Here is a 19344-nt window from a genome sequence, read left to right on the forward strand (position 1 = left end):
TCAGGTTGGATTGTGGTGGAGAGCAGCTCCTACCCCATGGCCCGGGAATGAGGCAGACTTGGGCCAGCCCCAGCTCACTGGCAAAGCTCCAGCACAGGCAGCTGGACAGAACTAGGATGGTGAATTCCCAGGCAGTGGGCGCCCCCTGCAGCCAGATAGGGGTGCGGCAGGGCAGGAGGCCTGGTCTTTCCTCAAAGCTGATGGTAGGTTTTCTGTTCCCTCATCTCTAGCCCTAGATGGGAGATGGGCCAGGCCAGCTACTGTGGTTACTATCATTGCCTCATTTTAAGGACTGAGAGAAATGTTAATTGATTTGCCCAAGGTCACAGAGCTGCCAGTGCCAGGTCCTCATTCTTTCCTCCTAGCCCCTCAGAGCCTGCCCTGCCGCCCCGTGTTCCTGGCATCCAGGACAGACACACACAGCAGGATGGCTGAAAGAGGTAAGCAAAGTGTGTTTAATGTGCATGAAGGGGTGTGTCTCAGCACTCCCTCCAGGGGAGTGGACAAGGGCAGGGCACAGAGAGGTCTTCACGTGAGGCTCAAGAAGTGAGATTCTGGTGCAGGTGCTCCTGGAAACGCTGAGTGTGAAGAGGTGACAGGAAGGATGAGGCTGGCCCTCATCTGGGGGCCTCCTGCAGCAGGGGCAACATTGGGCTGGCATGGAGCTAAAGACAGAGGGGGGATGGAGGTTCTCCCCAAACCGCTGCTCTGGCCACCCATTAGGAAGCAAGAAACTGCCTAAACTTCCCTCTAAGGAAGCAAAAGGGGTGGGCTGGCATCATGGAATGTCACTGCAAGGGGGTCAGGAGCTGCAGGTACCCATGCTCACTTCACTCCTAATTCCCCATTTCCATTTATTGGGCTTCAGAGCAAAATTTTCACTTAAATAAAGGAATCCTTCTTCCCCACATTGTAAACTATTGGGTGGTCATACTGCCTCATTAATAGCTGAGGAAACTGAGGCCCAGAGGGTCAATGACTAGCCCACAGCTTTTTCCCTTCGTGTCTCCAGGCACCTTGAGCATATTTTGGAGGCCTTTGACCCTTCTTCCAGCACTACTCCAGGTCTATAACCTCCGTCCCCCAAGCTCTGGGTGCTCCAGCTTTAGGGCCAACTCACCTTCTGGGGGCTTCCTCCAACACCTGCAAAATCCGTAGATGCCCTCTACCAAAACACATATGCGTGCACACGCACACACACACATACACACACACACTTTCATATCTCACCTCCTGGAGAGCTGAAGCCTCTCCACTCCCTGGGACCCCCTTGCTTGGTTTATAGAGATTCAGAGTTTGGGGCTGGGGGCTAGGCCCAGGGAGGTTCGGGGAACTGGGTGCAAAGGGGCACGTTGGTGAGTGCAGGTTCTGCAGGGGCACCCAGTCATGTCCCAGCACTCTCTGCAGCCAGATGGCTTTGGCCATGTACCTGGGGAGCAATAGGCCAGATGCAAGAGGCTGTAGCTTCCCCAGCCTGGCCTCCCACTGTTCCCCTCAGCTTGGAGAACACACAGCCTGGAGCTTAGTCCTACAGAGAGCCAAGGCCAGCACATCCAGGCTACGATGCTCTCCACCCCATTCCTTGGGGAAAAGGAACCAAAGAGGCAAGTGGGGAGGTTCCAGAAGAAATCCCAAAAGAGAAGGACAATGTGCTAAGGGGCTAGGGGAGGCAAAATCCAGCTTCACCCCACCCCACCAACCCCAGGACCCTGTTTTGCTAACTCACTTGGGTCCCAGCGGTGCACACATTGTTAAATACCAGTTGCTGGCACAGCCTCCATCGAAGGGATTGTATCCGTGTAGATAGCTACACTGGAGCAGGGAGGGGTGGGAAGAGGGACTCAGAGCCAGCAGAACTGAGCAGGCCATAGGCCCTTTCTGAGCCAGACATACCAGCCCCGGGCTGCAACAAGACTGTGGTGGGGGATATGGAGTGCGACGTGACAATGTCTGTGAGTGAGCCAAGGCCTCTTCTCTCTCCCAACTTCCAGGCAAAGCAGCCTTCCCTCATCCCACTTCTGAAGAGCTTTCTTCAGGTGAACCCTCACACTGCTTCTACCTCTTCTGCTTCTCTACATCCCTCCTATTGCAGATTCATTTGTGTCCCCTCAAAAGAGAAGTTGAAATCCTAACCCCCAGTACCTGTGAATGTGACCTTAACTGGAAATAGGATCTTTGAAGATGTTATCAGTTAAGTTAACATGAGGTCATACTGGAGTAGGGTGTGTCCTAATCCAATACGTAGTTATATGCCCTCCTCGAGTCAGACCAACTCATAGGGACCACTCCTTGGGTTTCTGAGGCTGTATCACTACAGAAGTAGATTGCCCAACCTTCCTTCCAAGGAGTGGCTGGTGGGTTTGAACCGCCAGCCTTCTGGTTAGCAGTCAAGTGCCTTAGGCACTATGCTACTAGAGCTTCTATATGAGTGGTGTCCTAATAAAAGAAGAGAAGAGACGCAGACACACGTGACAGCGAGGGAAGACAGCACGTGACAACGAGGCAGAGATAGAATGATGCTGCAACTACAGGTAAAGGAACACTTATACCAGAAGCTGGAAGAGACAAGAAAGAGCCTTCAGAGAGAGCATGGCACTGCCAAAATCCTGAAGTCAGACTCCTAGATCCCAGAACTCCAGAAATTTCAGAACTCCAGATAGTTGTGTGAAGCCATTCAATTTGTGGTACTTTGTTACAGCAGCCTGGTGTTCCACCCAAACTTTTCCACTTTCCCATGTCATTTTTTCCCCTAAACTTGTGCCATCACTAAATTTAGCTATAGGGAAGGGCAGTTGTGTGAGGGCCCAATCACATTTCCCTAACCAAAACCAGATAGCTCCAGAAAATCTGGGTTGAAGCCCTTGTGCACAAAGCTCAGTGAAGCTCAAACCTTGACGTCAAATCTTTCCCTGATCTTGCAGCCAGGACACTGTTGACCAGGTTCTCCTCTTTCACATCCCACGCTCTCTATCTGCCTACCTTGCTTCTTCTTCCTGAACCTCTCTTCCTCCCAGTGCAGACCAAGCCTCACCCCCAAGTTCAAAAACCTTAGCTATAAAATGTTTTGTCATGACCTAAAATGTCCCAGCAGCACCCTGTCCACCATCAACTCTCCTGCCCCATGCTCCAGTCACGAAGACTATGATCGTCACACTATTCTTCACCAAAATGAACCGGGACTCCATGCAGGAAAAATCAACATGGCTCTGGAATATCCCATCATTGCTGAAAAGCAACACTAACCATTGTGATGTTTTGGGCTCTGCCTTCATCCTGAGGTGTATAAAGCATTTAAGAGATGCTGGTATTCTATTCCTGATTTCAATTAAATGTTTAGAAGAGGTTGATTACATTTGCAATGAGAATTTTAAGTTTAGGAAAATAAATTTTGATTTGTGAGTTGTAGATGAAAAATGTTGATTGTCCAATGCTTAAAGGAATGATAGTTGTTTAATAAATGTGTATGAACTGACAAAAAATGTAGAGCTCCTTCTTCTCCACACATAGGACCCTCTCAGACACGAACAGACTCCAACAGCTTTGAAGCTTCCAAATTGCACTTTCTCACTGGCTCTAGTCTTGCACCTCCTACTCCAGTTCTGTGTCTCAAATGCCCTCACACTCCACAGGACCAAAATCAAAGTGGACACCTCCTACCTAACTCCCCGCTGCCTCCCATCGACCTCCCGTCTCCTCAGGCATCAGGTCATCATGCTTCTTTTCTTTTTCTTTCTCTCCCAAAGCATTATTGGTTCATTTTTGTGTTATTTCACTCATTCAGAAAGATTTTGGGGCCCCTACAGTGTTCTAGGCACCACACTGGGAATTGAGGACACAATCTCAAACAACATTGTTGTTGTTGGGTGTTGTTGAGTTGATTTTTGACTCATAGTGACCCCATGTGACAGAGTAGAATGGGCCATAGGGGTTTTAGGCTGTCATCTTTATGGAAGCAGATTGCCAGGTCTTTCTCCTACAGAGCTGCTGGGTGGGTCCAAACCATCATCAGCTTTCTGGTTAGCAGCCTACTGCTTAACCGTGATGTCACCAGGGCTTCTTTCAACAAACCCACTGCCATCAAGTCAATTGTAACTCATAGTGACCCCTATTAGGTTTCCAAAGTTGTAAATCTTTACTAAAGTAGATTGCCTCTTCTTCCTCCCAAGCTGGTGGGTTTGAACCACTGACCTATTGGTTAGCACCCAAATAAATGCCTTACCCACTAAGCCACCAGAGCTCCTTCAAACAACATGACCAGCCTTAATTTTCTGGGTGGTGAGGGCAGCTACAACACAGGACCCTAGGTACTGTGAGAGTGCTTTGGGCAGCACAGAGAGGGATTAAGTGAGAAAAATAGGCAGTCCAGGACAAGACTCTGAAGTACTTCTGAAAGAGCAGCAGCCCAAAAAAGCAGAGGAGGCTGAGCCACAAGAGGATGGGGAAGATGGTGGGCTCAGTTTCAGATGCTGTTGTGTGGTATTGTAGGAAGAAGTCCAAGTTGCACTGAAGGAAATGGAAAAAAACAAAGCCCCAGGAACTTAGAGAGTAATTATTGAGATATTTCAGCAAACGGATGCAGCACTGAAAGGTGCTTACTTGTGTATGTCAAGAAATTTGGAAGACAAATACCTGGCCAACTGACTGGAAGAGATGTATATTTGTGCTCATTCCAAAGAAAGGTGATCCAACAAAATTTGGAACTTAACAAACAATATCATTAACGTCACATGCAAATAAAATTTTGCTGAAGATAATTCAAAAACAATTGTAGCAGTATATTGACAGGGAACTTCCAGAAATTCAAGCTGGATTCAGAAGAGGACATGAAATGAGGGATATCATTGCTGATCTCAAATGGATCTTAGCTGAAAGCAAAGAATACCAGAAAGATGTTTACCTGTTTTATTGACTATGGAAAGACATTCGGCTATGTGGATCATAACAAATTATGGATGAAATTGTGAAAAATGGGGATTCTAGAACACTTAATAGTGCTCATGAGGAACCTGCACCTAGACCAAGAGGCAGTAGTTTGACTAGAACAAGGGGCTACTGCATGGTTTTAAATCAGGAAAGTTGTGTGTCAGGGTTATAACTTTTCATCACACTTATTCAATCTGTATGCTGAACAAATAATCTGAGAAGCTGGACTATATGAAGAATGTGACATCAGAATTGGAGGAAGACTCATTAACAACCTGAGATATGCAGATGACACAACCTTGCTTGCTGAAAATAATGATGACTTGAAACACTTACTAATGAAGATCAAAGACTACAGCCTTCAGTATGGAATACACCTCAACATAAAGAAAACAAAAATTATCACAACTAGACAAATAAGCACCATCATGATAAATGGGGAAAAGATCAATGTTGTCCTGGATTTCATTTAGCTTGGATCCACTATCAACACCTACGAAAGCAGCTGTCCAGAAATCAGACATCATATTGCACTGGGCAAATCTGTTGCAAAAGACCTCTTTAGAGCCTTAAGAAGCAAAGATTGAAGACTAAGGTGTGCCTAACCCAGCCATGGTATTTTCAATCACCTCATATGCATGTGAAAGCTGGACAATGAATAAGGAAGACTGAAGGAGAGTTGATGCCTTTGAATTGTGTTGTTGGTGAAGACTATTGAATGTACCATGTCCTGCCAGAAGAACAAACAAATCTGTCCTGGAAGAAGTGCAGCTGGAATGGTCCTTTGAAGTAAGAATGGCTAGACTTCACCTCATCTACTTTGGTCATGTTGTCAGAAGGGCCTATTCCCTGGAGAAGGATATCATGTTTGGTAAAGTGGAGGGTCAGCAAAAAAGGGGAAGACTCTCAACAGGATGGACTGACACAGTGGCTGCAATGATAGGCTCAAGCACAGCCAGGATTGTGAGGCTGGCACAGGACCAGGCAGTGTTTCATTCTATACTGAGATATAGGCATATAGGTATATATAGATATAGATATAGGGCTGCTATGAGTGAGAGCCAACTCAGAGGCACCTAACAACAACAACAACCATGTTTAAGGATCCAAAGTCTCAACATTGTTCACATGTCAATTCTCCTCAAACTGATCTATAGGTTCAACTCAATACCAATGAAAACCACAGCAGATTGTTAATAAAAATTGACAAGCTGATTTTAAATATATATAGAAAAGCAAAAGAGCTATAATAACTAAAAGAACCTTGGGGGAAAAAAAACAAAGTTGAAAAATTCATGTTACCTGATTTCAAGGCTTACTATATAAAACCAAAACAAAAAACTCACTGCCATCGAGTAGATTCTGACCCTTAGTGACCCCCATTGGGTTTCCAAGGTGGTAAATCTTTACAGAAGTAGATTGCCCAGTCTTCCTTTCTCAGAGTGGCTGGCAGGTTTGAACTGCTGACTATATAAAGCTATAATTATCACCACTATAGGGTATTGGTGAAAGAATAGAAAGGATCCAACTTGACAGTGAGTTTGGTTTATTTTTTGCATATATATATATATATTGTTGTTGTTGTTGTTATGTGCCATCGAGTCGGCGCCGACTCATAGCGACCCCCCCTTGGGTTTCTGAGGCAGTATCACTACAGAAGTAGGATTGCCCAACCTTCCTTCCGAGGAGTGCCTGGTGGGTTTGAACCGCCAGCCTTCTGGTTAGCAGTCAAGTGTCTTAGGCACTATGCTACCAGAGCTCATATATATATATATATATATATATATATATATATATATATACACACACATAATACATATATAAAAAAAACTAAACTCACTGCCGTCGAGTTGGATCCAACTCATAGCAACCTATCCTTGGGTTTCCAAGGTAGTATCACTACAGAAGTAGATTGCCCAACCTTCCTTCTCAGGAGGGGCTCGTGAGTTTGAACCACCAGCCTTCTGGTTAGCAGTCAAATGCCCTAGGCACTATGCCACCAGAGCTCCCTACACATATATGGTGGTCAACTGATTTTTGACAACTGTGCAAAGTCAACTCAATGGAGGAAAGATAGACTTTTCAACAAATGGTGTTGGAACAATCCATATGCAAAAATAAATAAATAAATATTGACCCATCCTTTGCACCATATAAAAATTTAACTGTCAATGAATCATAGACCTAAAAGTAAAATCTGAAACTATAGAACTTATAGGAGGGAATCTTTGTGATCTTGTGTTAAGCAAAGGTTTTTCAGTTACAATAGCAAAAGTATATATGACTGATAAGAAAAAAATTGATAAGTTTTACTTCATTAAGATTAAAAGCTTCTGCTCTTTTGTAGATATTTGAAAAGACAAGCTGTAAACTGGGGGAAAATATTTACAAGACACATATCTGTTTCCAGACTATAAAAAGAACTCTTAAAACTTAATAATAAGAAAACAGCTCATTTAAAAAAAAAATGTGCAAAAGATTGGAACAGACACTTCATCAAAGATATAAGATGGCAAGAACATGAAAAGATGCTCAACCATCATTCCAAAATCAAACTCACTGTGGTTAAGTTGGATCCAACTCATAGAGACCCCTCCTTGGGTTTCTGAGGCAGTATCACTACAGAAGGAGTTGCCCAATCTTCCTTCTGAGGAGTGGCTGGTGAGTTTGAACCGCCAGCCTTCTGGTTAGTAGTCAAATGCTTTAGGTACAACTATCATTAGCCATTAGGAAAATGTAAATGAAACTGACACCACTACACATCTATTAAACACACCAAACCAAGCTCACTGCCATGGAGTTGGATCCTACTCATAGCGTCCCCTGTTTGCTCTTCCAAGGCAAAACTTTCTACAGAAGTAGATTGCCCAACCATCCTTCTGAGGAGTGGGTGGTGGGTTTGAACTGCCAGTCTTCTGGTTAGCAGTCAAATGCCTTAGGCCCTATGCCACCAGAGCTACACATCTATTAGAATCGCTAAAATTAAAACAGAACAAAACGAAAAACAAGCCCTTGACAATGCCAAGTAATGGTGAGGAGTCAGACCCATTGCTGTCAAGGTCAATTCCAACACATAGAGACCCTGCTCCATAGGGTTTTCAAGGCTTTAATTTTTAAGGAAGCAGATTGCCACATTTTTCTCCCCTGGAGTGGCTGGTGGGCTCAAACTGCTGATCTTTCAGTTAACAGCTGAATGCTTAACCACTGTGCCATCAGGGCTCTGTTGAGAATGCAGAGCAACTGGGATTTTCATACATTGCTATGGGAAAATGATACAGCCATTATGGAAGACAATTTGGCAGTGAAGGAAGATTGGGCAATATACTTCCGTAGAGTTACTGCCTCGGAAACCCAAGGAAGGGTCACTATGAATCTAATCGACTCAACTTTTTTTTTTTTTTTAAATAAACATACGTTTATATGATCCAGCAATGCCAGTCCTAGGTATTTACCCAAGAGAAATGAAAACTTACGTTCACATGCCTATGATAAACCAAACCAGTTCCATTGAGTTGATTCTCATGTGTTTCAAAGTAGAACTGCACAGAGGGTTTTCCATAGCTGTGATCTTTCATCACTAGGCTTTTCTTCTGAGGTGTTGAATGCTCACAGTTTTGGCCCATCAGGGACTCCCACCCAAGTCTGTACACAAGTGTTTATAGAGGCTTTGTTTATAATTGACAAACACTGGAAACAATCCAACCATCATTCATTGGTGAGTAGATAAACAAGCTGTGGAACATCCATACAATGCAGTACCACTCAGCAATAAAAAATGAACCACCCAATACAGGCAACTAAGTGGATGAATCTCAAATGCACTGTGCTAAGTGAAAGAGGCCAGATTCAAAAAGCTACAGTTCCATTCACATGACAATCTAGAAAAGGAAAAACGATAGGGAACAGGAATGAAATAATTGCTGCCAGGGAATGTGGAGAGGGGAGGAGATAACTACAAAGGGACAGGGGGAACTTTTTGGAACGGTGGAACTGATACAAATCTTGATTATGAAGGTGGTTACAGGGCTATGTACATTCATCAAAACTCCTACAACAGTGCAATAAAAAAGGGGAATTTTACTGTATGTAAATCATATCTTAACAACTTGACATTAAAAAACCTTACCATGGTTCCCAGGTTTCCACTGTACCAAGACTAAATTGTTCACCTGCCTTTCAGGGCTCTTCTAATCTGGCCAACCCCAAACAGCCAACTTGACTTCCCGTGCCATCTTCTACTCACATTAGAAATGTTTCCTCACTATCCATCAATGTTCCACAGGCTTTCAGCCTTCCCTCCCTTTTTTGCAAGCTGTGCTCCTCACCTGCAACACCCTCCTCTCTATCTCCTGCCCCTCCAAAATCACTAAGTGACACGTCCAGCCTCCACCCTGCAGTCCTCACTGAATCTCAGTTCCTTCTAAGAGTGTGAGCTACACAACTTAGCGCAGGCCTCTCTCTGGGAGTGTTCACAGGCATCTGGCAGGTGGTAGTCTGATGTCAAGTTCCTTATCAACATGAGTGCAACAGGACCTAGCTTTACTCACCCCTATGTCCATCTCTCAAAGACCTCACAGGGCCTAGCAGAAGGGATCTGCAAGGGGTGCCAGGGGAGCACCAAGAGACACAGTGACCACTCCTCTCCAAGAGGAGGTGAAATTTGAGCTGAATCTTAAGCAATGGGTTTGGAAGAACTAATGAGGTACCATCAAAGGAGGCCAGGCCATCATCCCTGGCAAGGTGCATAGAACAAGCAAGCTGGGAGTGTGGAGGTTGGAGCCGCAAGGTGACTGACTACTCACAGCCCAGGGTCCTGAAGCTGTAAGGCCCCGCTTACCTTGCCCTCGTGGGAGCGCTCAGCCGCGCTCACGGACAGTGCCTGGATCAGCAGCAGCAAGAAGAGTGGCACCAAGAAGCCCGTGGCAGGTACAGCCACCAGGATGCTGCGCGCAAGTTAAGGAGCTGTGCCGCCACACCTTCCCCTGGCCTTGCCACTTTCACGCCAGCCTCCACCCCCACTCTTGCCCCTAAGCTGTTCCATCCATGCACGGCCGCATGAACCTCACCCCTCTGCTGTCACCTGCCTGTCCAAGTTCCACCTTTAGCTGCCGCCCCCATCCATGACATTACTACCTTCTAAACCCTTCACAATTCTTCCTATGCCTAATCCTGCCCATCTCCTTGGCCCCACCTAGCCTCATCTCATCCCAGATTGGTCCTACCAAGTGTCTCTTTTTCCCGATCCTCCCCACCATTGGCTTCCCGCTACGGAACACCACTGCACTCCCTACTGCTTCTCACTGTGGTCCTGAGCGGATACGTGATGGCCTTGTCTATAGAGAATGGCAGGTGGGTGGTGTGCACCAGGTAGATCAGACAAGTGACCAACATCGCACCCGAGTAGAGGCATAAGGACAGCACGAGCAGCATGAAGAGGCGGAAGTTGCGGTAACCAATGCAGTTATTGACCCACTTGCAGTGGTGGTCAAAATCCTGGGAGTGAGAGAGGCTAGGCCTGGAGAACCAGTCCTTTGGCCCAACCCCCCCAAAACCAGGACCAAACTCACTTCAATTGAGTTTGGCATAGCGATCCCATAGGACAGAGTAGAACTGCCCTATAGGGTTTCCCAGGCTGTAATCTTTATGGAAGTAGACTCCCCCATTTGCCTCCTGCAGAGAGACTGGTAGGTTAGAACCACCAATCTTCTGGTTAGTAGAGGAGGGCTTTAACCACTGTGCCACCAGGGCCCCTGACCCAACTCCCAGGGATCCCAAAATTGTGAGGCCTTCTAGGCTACCTCAGACCTGCCCTTGGACCCACCTACTGGCTCCCACAACCCAGGGAGAAACTGAGCCACACAGTCAGTAAGGTTGGCATTTTTGTGGTTAGAGCTTGGTTAGGGCTCTATAGCTCACAAGGTTGGCTGTTGTCTGGTGAAGCCCCCAAGACTATGGCCCCTAGCCACCTTTCAGATCTGGAATTGAACCTGCTCCTGTGGCTTCCAGCCAAACAGTAGACAGGCATATGGGGTGAACATTTACTTCAGGTAGATACACTCCTTGGAGAGATCAATCATGGGAGAACAGAAGGGCAGTGTTTGCACAGGGAGACAGCTCTGGGGGCAGAAGTGCATCGGAGGGAAGAGGTAACTATAGGGAGGAAGTGGGAAGAGAGCTGTTACACTGTGGGGAATTGCAGTCAATGTCATGAGATAAAATGTGTATGAACTGCTGTATGGAAAATAAATTTGCTCTGTAAACTTTCACCCAAATCACAATAAAAATTTTAAAAAGAAAAAAAAATGTCGACTTCACCAGGCATTTTAGAGACAAAGGCCTGCCTGGTCTTCTGTGAGACACAGCCTGGTGTAACTTTAGGCAGAACATAGACCATCTCTGGATCTCTGTTTTCACATCTGTTTCATTAGTTGAGATGACGGTTGCCTAGCCAGCCTCTCAGGGTTGTAAGAACCAGAGAAGACAGTACCCTTGTAAACCTTTGTGGGCTATGACCCAGTGGGAACAACCAGGAGCCCCTATAGCCTGAACTACAAGAGGAGGATGGGCAAAGCTCCCAGAAGAGCCTGCACCCAACCCCTCCTCTGAGGGCCTTGGGCGTCATTGGCTAGGAATCCTGGGAACTGGGCAGGGGCTGCTTTCCTCCCCTGGCCTGACTAGCATAGATGTAGATGCCCCTGGGTATGTCAGCACCTGTGTGGGTAAGACCAGCCTCCCAACACAGGTGCACGCCAGCCCGGAGGCAGTGACTGGCATGACTGACTCAGTGGCTGAGAGTTTCTGCCACCCTTGGCCTTAAGCAGTTCCTGAAGATGATTCCACACCTGCCCCTGGCTCCTGGATGAGTGAGACTCCTGGCCTTGGCCAGCTGCCATGGGGGCAGAGGTGGTGCTCACCTCCACACAGATGTTGCACCAAGGGCAGTGGTAGGTTCGGGGTGGGCGGTAGAAGCAGCATTTTCGGCACCACTGCAGGCGGAAGGCCCTGTGGTTCACCCACACCACATGCACCATCATGGGGCCCTGATCATCGGAGCCTGGAGCAAGGAGAAGATCGGGGGAAGGCTGGGAGGTGCAACAGGCCCCGAGATCATCCACTGTGCTACCTGGTTGGGGGGGGGGGTGCAGCACACGGCATCACTGGACACCAGGAAGGTGGGGAGGAGAAGGTGGGCAGAGGAGTCTCCATTGAGCAAGTTGGCCAAGCTCAGAGAGGCTGGCAAGGAGCGAGCGAGGAGGTGGGACTCCGGGGAGCTGTCTATAGAACTCAGGCCTTTGGGACTGTGGTTGATGCTTAAGGAGGAAGAGAGCAGAGAGTGCTTGCATAGAGCTGACTTCCCTCCCCTGTCTGTCTCCAAAGCAGCTAGAAAAGCTCCAGAATTCTCTTTTTCACACCTCAGTGGCTGGGGAAATGAAATGCCAGGAGCAGGGCCTGTGTAGGGTAGAGGATCCTGAGGCCCAGGAAGGGAGATGTAAGGAGCTCATTAGGGATCATCCCTGCTAGGTACCAGCCCTTACAGCACCACCTCCTTTTCCCAGGGGACCTCACCTCGATGCAAGATGCCGGGGTCTGAGAAGTTGAGGGAAATGAGACTGAAGAAGGTGAGGACAAAGAGGAGGCCTGTAATGATGGGAAAAGCCCACTCCCCGTTCTGGGCTAGCCACCTGCAACTGAGACCAAAGCCAAACTCAGCCCGGATCTAGAGCTACCTGAAGCTCTTCCAGGGCAGTATTCTTAGGTCAGGACCACAGAATATCTTAAGGCCTGCTATAAATATTCAGGCTAGTGACAGACCCACAGTGGCTCTGCCAAATGTCACCAGCATTACGAGCCACTGGCAGCTCCCCAGATGCATCAGGTACTCCATACCACTGTGCCTTTGCACATTCTGTTCCCTGCCCAACAGAGGAAATTCTGTTCCTCCCTCTGACTCCTGACCCCTCTTCTGCACTTGTCATGCACCTATACTATAATGACGATCTGTTTTCCTTTCTGTTTTTCTGTAAGAAACCTGCCAACTTATGTGAGAGACTCACGGGAATGCGAAACCTGGCAACTTATGTGGGAGACTCACGGGAATGCGAAGAAGAGGCCACTGAAAAAGACCAGCAGCACTACATTGAAGGCAGCAAACAGGCTCGGGAGGACCCAGGGAAGTGGGGCCTGTAGTGGGGGCTCCTTCATGAGGGGCATAGCATCCTTCAAGAGCGGCATGGCTGGGCCTCCTATGCCCCCAGGGGAGAACAGAGCCACCCGCGGGCTCCTTCCCTCCTGCTGGCTCCCAGCACCCCATGGTCACAGCTACCTCGGAAGCCACAGCCGAGAGTGGAAGGAAAGAAGCCCCAGTGTGACATCACAGAAGCTAAGGAGAATAGGGGTTGGGGGTCCTCAGGAGAGCTGTTTGCAGTCTGTTCTGGCTGCTTCGAGGGACCATGGCTTTTGACTGCAAACCCACCCCTCCCCCATAGGTACTGGGGACTGAGAGGCTATGAGGGTGGCTTTGAGACCATAAGAAATTAGAGAAACATAGGAAGAAGGTTGGTGACTCCAACCACCCTTTCAGGCCCAGTGATAATCGAAGCAAACCATGCCCATTACTCATTTCATCTCTATTTTTCCTTTTTGTTATAAAATACACTTGGGGGTAGAAGGGAAGCAGTCTGCTCGATTAAATAATTTCCCTCCATCCCTCATCTCCAGGGTTGGCTTTGTAACACAATTCTGGTTAGTGAGACATAAGTGAATGTCTGTTGAGGATGTCTAGAAGAGCTTTTGCCTTCCTCATAACGGGGGAAAAGACACAGCTTTGCCCCTTCTTCTTATCTTGAATCCAGATGTGCTGGCTGGGGGTGCTACTTGGGTTCCACTAGGCAACAAGCTCATATGCTAGCCAGACAGAACTTGATGACAGAATCATGTTGCTGCCCTAGCCTTGAACTGCCTCTCTGAGCTGCTTACCATATGAGAAAATAACTGGGTTTTCTGTGTGACATGCCACTGACATTTGTCATTTGTTTTGGCCACTGATCATCTGAACCTCTCTGTGTTTGGAGGTTTCCCCACATCATAAGTCTCATTGACCATTTCCCCATTCCAACTGGAACCAAATGCCAAATATTCAATTTCTCAGCCTCCCTTTCCATACAGCAGTTCATACACATTTTGTTTCATGACATTTACTGAAATTCCCCACAATGTAACAGCTCTCTTCCCACTTCCTCCCTGTAGTTACCTCTTCCCTGTGTCCTTCTTTCCTATGCGTTCCTGCCCCCTGAGCTATCTCCCTGTGCAAATACTGACCTTCTCTTCTCCCATGATTGATTGTTCTAAGGAGTGTATCTACCTGATATAATGTTCACCCTATATGCCTGTCTATTGTTTGGCTGGGAGCCATGGTAGTGAGTTCATTTCCAGGCCTGAAAGGTAACTAGAGTCTTGGGGGTCTCACCAGGCTCTATCAGAATGAATGAATTTATCAGACCAGTAAACCTGTTTTTTTTTTTTTTTTTTTAATGATTTTGAGTTTTGTTCCACATTGTTCTCCCACTGTGTCCAAGATCTCCTGCACTGATCCTTTTCTGAGCAGTTGACAGTGGTAGCTGGGCACCATCTAGTTCTCCTGGTCTCATGGTCATACATAGCCAAAACAATCTTGAAAAAGAAGTTGAAGGACTCAAACTTTTTGATTTCAAAACTCACTACAGTAATCAAAACAATGTGGTACCAGCATGAGGGTATATAGATAGATAGATATAGATCAATGGAATAAAATTGAGAGTGCATAAATAAAACCATTCATTTATGGTCAATTGATTTTCAACAAGGGTACGAAGATCATTCAATGGGTCAAATAAATGATATGGGAATAATTGGATGCCTGCATGCAAAAGTATGAATTTGGACCTCTGCCTCAAACCATATACAAAATTAACCCAAAGTAGATCAAAGACCTAAATGTAAGAACTAAAACTATAAATCTCTTCAAAGGTATTAAGTTTCTTAAGTAGAACACTGAAACCACAAGCAACAAAAGAAAAAAGTAGATAAATTAAACTTCATCAACAGTAAAAGCTTTTGTGCTTCGAAGGACACCATTGAGAAAGTGAAAAGACAATCCATGAAATGGAAGAAAATATGTGCAAATATATAAAATATAAAATATGTCATATATATGAGAAGGAACTAGTACCCAGACTATATAAAGAGTTCTTAAAACTCATCAATATAAAGACAACCCAATTCAAAAACAAGCAAAGGATTTAAATAGACATTTCTCCAAAGATATACAAATGACCACAAAGCACATAAAAAGATGCTCAGCATCATTAGTCATTAAGAAATGCAAATCAAAACCACAGTGAGATACCATTTCACACCCACTGCTGTTGCTTTGTGCCATCAAGTCAATTCCAACTCATAATGACCCTATATGACAGAATAGAACTGTCTTGTAGGGTTTCCTAGGCTATAATCTTTTTTTTTTCTTTTTAAAATATTTTATTGAATTTTTGCTGAAAGTTTGCACAGAAAATTAGGTTTCCATTTAACAATTCTATACATTTGTTCAGTGGCATTGGTTACATTTTTCACATTGTATCAACATTCTCCATATTTCCATTCTGGTTGTTCCACTTCCCATCCCCCCTTGAATTTTTCATCTGTGCTTTAGGGTAAATGTTAACAATTTGGTCTCATATAGATGATTAAAAAGAAAAGAAAAGAGGCACAGTAGTCACAGGTTATAATGTTTATTTTACGAGCCAGTCAGTTATTTAGCTGAAAGGTGACCTCCAGGAGTATTTTCAGTTCAAATTTTAAAGGGTATTTCAGGACAATAGTCTCAGGGGTTCCACTAGTCTCTCCTGGTTGAAGTTAAATCTGGCCTTTATTTAAAAAAAAAGAAAAGAAAAAAAAAAATTAGAGTATTGTTCTACAACTTTGTGCCATTCTGTTGGGGGTCATTTGTTGTGTCCTTGGTCAGAATGGTTGGTAGTGGTAGCCAGGTACCACATAGTTCTTCTGATCTCTGGATTAGGTAAGGTCATGGTTCATGTAGCAATTTGTCTTATAGACTAGATTCTTCTTTGGGTCTTTGGTTTCCTTCTTTTTCTTTTACTCTAGACAAGTAGAGATCAATAGTTGTATCTTAGATGGTCACTCACAAACTTTTAAGACCTCAGACCTTGCTTACCATTCTAGGATGTAGAACATAAATTTTATAGACTACGTTGTGCCAATTCACTGAGTTATCTCATGAGACTATGATCCTAAGCCTTCAAATCCAGTAGACCAGATCTGCAAAGTGTTCAGTTATATTTGGGAAGTAACCATTACTATGTCTCCTATGTACTTTATTATATATATGAATATATGTGCAGCACACACAAACATGTATATGTCTATGCCTACAAAAACACTTACATATGGACACGTATATGCACACATATACCTTGCTATACTCATTTATGCATATATATCTACCTTTATAACCACTCACATACTTTTTGGTTGTTACTGCTGTTGTTGCCAAATTGTATATATTATAGCATTGACCCCACGACTCATCTGTCAGTTTGTCATACTGTGGTGGCTTGCTATGTTTCTATGAGGCTGGAGACTATGCCACCAGTATTTGGAATACCAACAGGGTCACTTGCGGTGGACAGGTTTCAGTGGAGTTTCCAGACTAAGACAGACTGGGAAGAAGGAATGGGTCATCCAGATCTTAAAAGAAAAGAAAGAAAAAAAATTGGTCAGTGAAAACCTTATGAATAGCAGTGAAATACTGTCTGATATATTAATGGGAAACTTTATGAATAGCCATGAAACATTTTCTGAAATAGTGCTGGAAGATGAGTCCCTCAGGTCAGAAGGCACTCAAAATACAGCTGAGGAAGAGCTGTCTCCTCAAAGTAGAGTTGACCTTAATGGCATGCACAGAGTAAAGCTTTCAGGACCTCCATTTGCTGATGGGGCACCACTCAAAATGGGGAAAAATAGCTGCAAATACCCATTAATAATCAGAACATAGAATGTATGAAATATCAATCTAAGATAATTGGAAACTGACAGAAATTAAATGGAATGCATAAAGATCGATACCTAGGCATTAGTGAGCTGAGATTCACTAGTATTGACCATTTTGAATCAAATAATCATATGATATACTATGCTGGGAATGACTAATTGAAGAGGAATGGCATGACATTTATTGTCACAAAAGAATGTTTCAAGATCTATCTTGAAGTACAATGGTGTCAGTAATAGGATAATATCCATACACCTGCAAGGAAGACCAGCTAATATGACTGTTATTCAAACTTACACACCAACCACAAAAGCCAAATGATGGAGAAGTTGAAGATTTTTACCAAATTTTGCAGTCTGAAATCTACCAAACATGCACTCAAGATATATTGATTATTACTGGTGATTGGAATGCAAAATTTGGAAACAAAGAAGAATCACTGGTGGTTGGAAAATATGGCCTTGTTGACAGAAATTATGTTGGAGATCGCATGACAGAATTTTGCAAGATCAATAACTTATTCATTGCAAATACCTTTTTTAAACAGCATAAACGGCAGCTATCCACTTGGACCTCACCAGATGAAATATGCAAGAATCAGATCAACTCCATCTGTGGAAAGAGGTGATGAAGAAGCTTCCATCTTCAGCCAAAACAAGGCCAGGAGCTGACTGTGGAACAGACCATCAATTGCTCACATGCAAGTTCAAGTTGAAGCAGAAGAAAATTAAAACAAGTCCACAAGAGCCAAAACATGACCTTGATTATATCCTACCTTAATTTAGAAACCATCTGAAGAACAGATTTGATGGATTGAACACCAATGACTGAAAAACAGATGAATTGTAGTATGACACCAAGAACATCATACGTGAAGAAAGCAAAAGGTCATTGAAAAGATGGGAAAGGAAGAAAAGACCAAAATGGATCTCAGAAGAGACTCTGAAACTTGCTCTTGAGAGGAGAGTAGCTAAAGTGAATGGAAGAAATGATGAGATAAAAGAGCTGAAAAGAAGATTTCAAAGAGCAGCTTGAGCAGACAAAGCCAATTACTATAATGAAATGTGCAAAGACCTGGAGTTAGGAAACCAAAACGGAGGAACACATTTGACATTTCTCAAGCTGAAAGAACTGAAGAAAAAATTCAAGCCTCAAGTTGCAATACTGAAGGATTCTATGGGCAAAATATTGAATGAAGCTACCTGGCCAAATGACAGGAAGAGATCCATATTTGTGCCCTTTCCAAAGAAAAGTGATCCAACAGAATGTGAAAATTATTGAACAATATCATTAATATCACATACAAGTAAAATTTTGCTGAAGATAATTAAGAATGGTTGCAACAGTATATTGACAAGGAACTTCCAGAAATTCAAGCTGAATTCAGAAGAGGACATGGAACAAGAGATATCATTGCGGATGTCAGATGGATCTTGGCTGAAAGTGAAGAATATCAGAAAGATGTTTACTTGTGTTTTATTGACTATGCAAAAGCATTCAATTGTGTGGATCATAACAAACTGGATTACATTGAGAAGAATTGGAATTCCAGAACACTTAATTGTGTTCATGAGACACCTGCACATAGACCAAGAGGCTGTCATTCGAACACAAGGGGATACTGTGTGGTTTAAAATCAGAAAGGGTGTGTATTAGGGTTGTATCCTTCCACCATACTTATTCCATCTGTATGCTGAGCACGTAATCTGAGAAGGTGGACTATATGAAGAAGAGCGCAGCATCAGAATTGGAGGAAGACTGACTAACAACCTGTGATATGCAGATGACACCACCTTGCTTGCTGAAAATCAAGATGACTTGAAACACTTACTGATGAAGATTAAAGACTACAGTGTCCAGTATGAATTACATCTTAACATAAAGAAAATAAAAATCCTCACAACTGGACCAATAGACAACATCACGATAAATGGAGAAAAGATCAAAGTTGTCCCGGATTTCATTTTACCTGGATCTACAATCAACACTCATGGAAGCAGAAGTCAAGAAATCAGATGTTGCATTGCACCGGGCAAATTTGCTGAAAAGACCTCTTTAAAGTATTAAGAAGCAAAGATGTCACTTTGAAGAGTAAGATGTGCCTAACCCAAGCCATGGTACTTTCAATCACCTCATATGCATGTGAAAGCTGGACAATGAATAAGGAAGACTGAAGAAGAGTTGATGCCTTTGAAGTATGGTACTAGTGAAGGATATTGAAAACACTACAGACTGCCAGAAGAAGGAACAAATCTGTTTTGGAAGAAGTGCAACCAGAATGCTCTTTGGAAGCGAGAATGGCCACTTTGTCTCACCTACTTTGATCATGTTGTCAGAAAGGACAATTCACTGGAGAAGGATATCATGCTTGGTAA

The 19344-nt window shown here is 44.4% G+C and overlaps 1 protein-coding gene across 1 annotated transcript; it reads right to left on the minus strand.

Moving 5' to 3' along the window:
* Positions 1–617: 617 nt before the first annotated feature.
* ZDHHC19 (zinc finger DHHC-type palmitoyltransferase 19) lies at positions 618–13155 on the minus strand. Its single transcript, XM_007949406.1, has 8 exons — positions 13016–13155; positions 12490–12611; positions 11838–11977; positions 10244–10416; positions 9761–9866; positions 1727–1812; positions 1231–1429; positions 618–665 (listed from the first exon to the last, which is right to left on the minus strand). The coding sequence occupies exons 1-8, from the start codon at positions 13153–13155 to the stop codon at positions 618–620; spliced, it is 1014 nt and encodes a 337-aa protein (XP_007947597.1).
* Between the last annotated feature and the right edge of the window lie 6189 nt (positions 13156–19344).

Source organism: Orycteropus afer, unplaced genomic scaffold, assembly GCF_000298275.1.
Source record: "Orycteropus afer afer isolate SDZICR_OR568_19922 unplaced genomic scaffold, OryAfe1.0 scaffold00245, whole genome shotgun sequence".
Lineage (NCBI taxonomy): Eukaryota > Metazoa > Chordata > Mammalia > Tubulidentata > Orycteropodidae > Orycteropus > Orycteropus afer.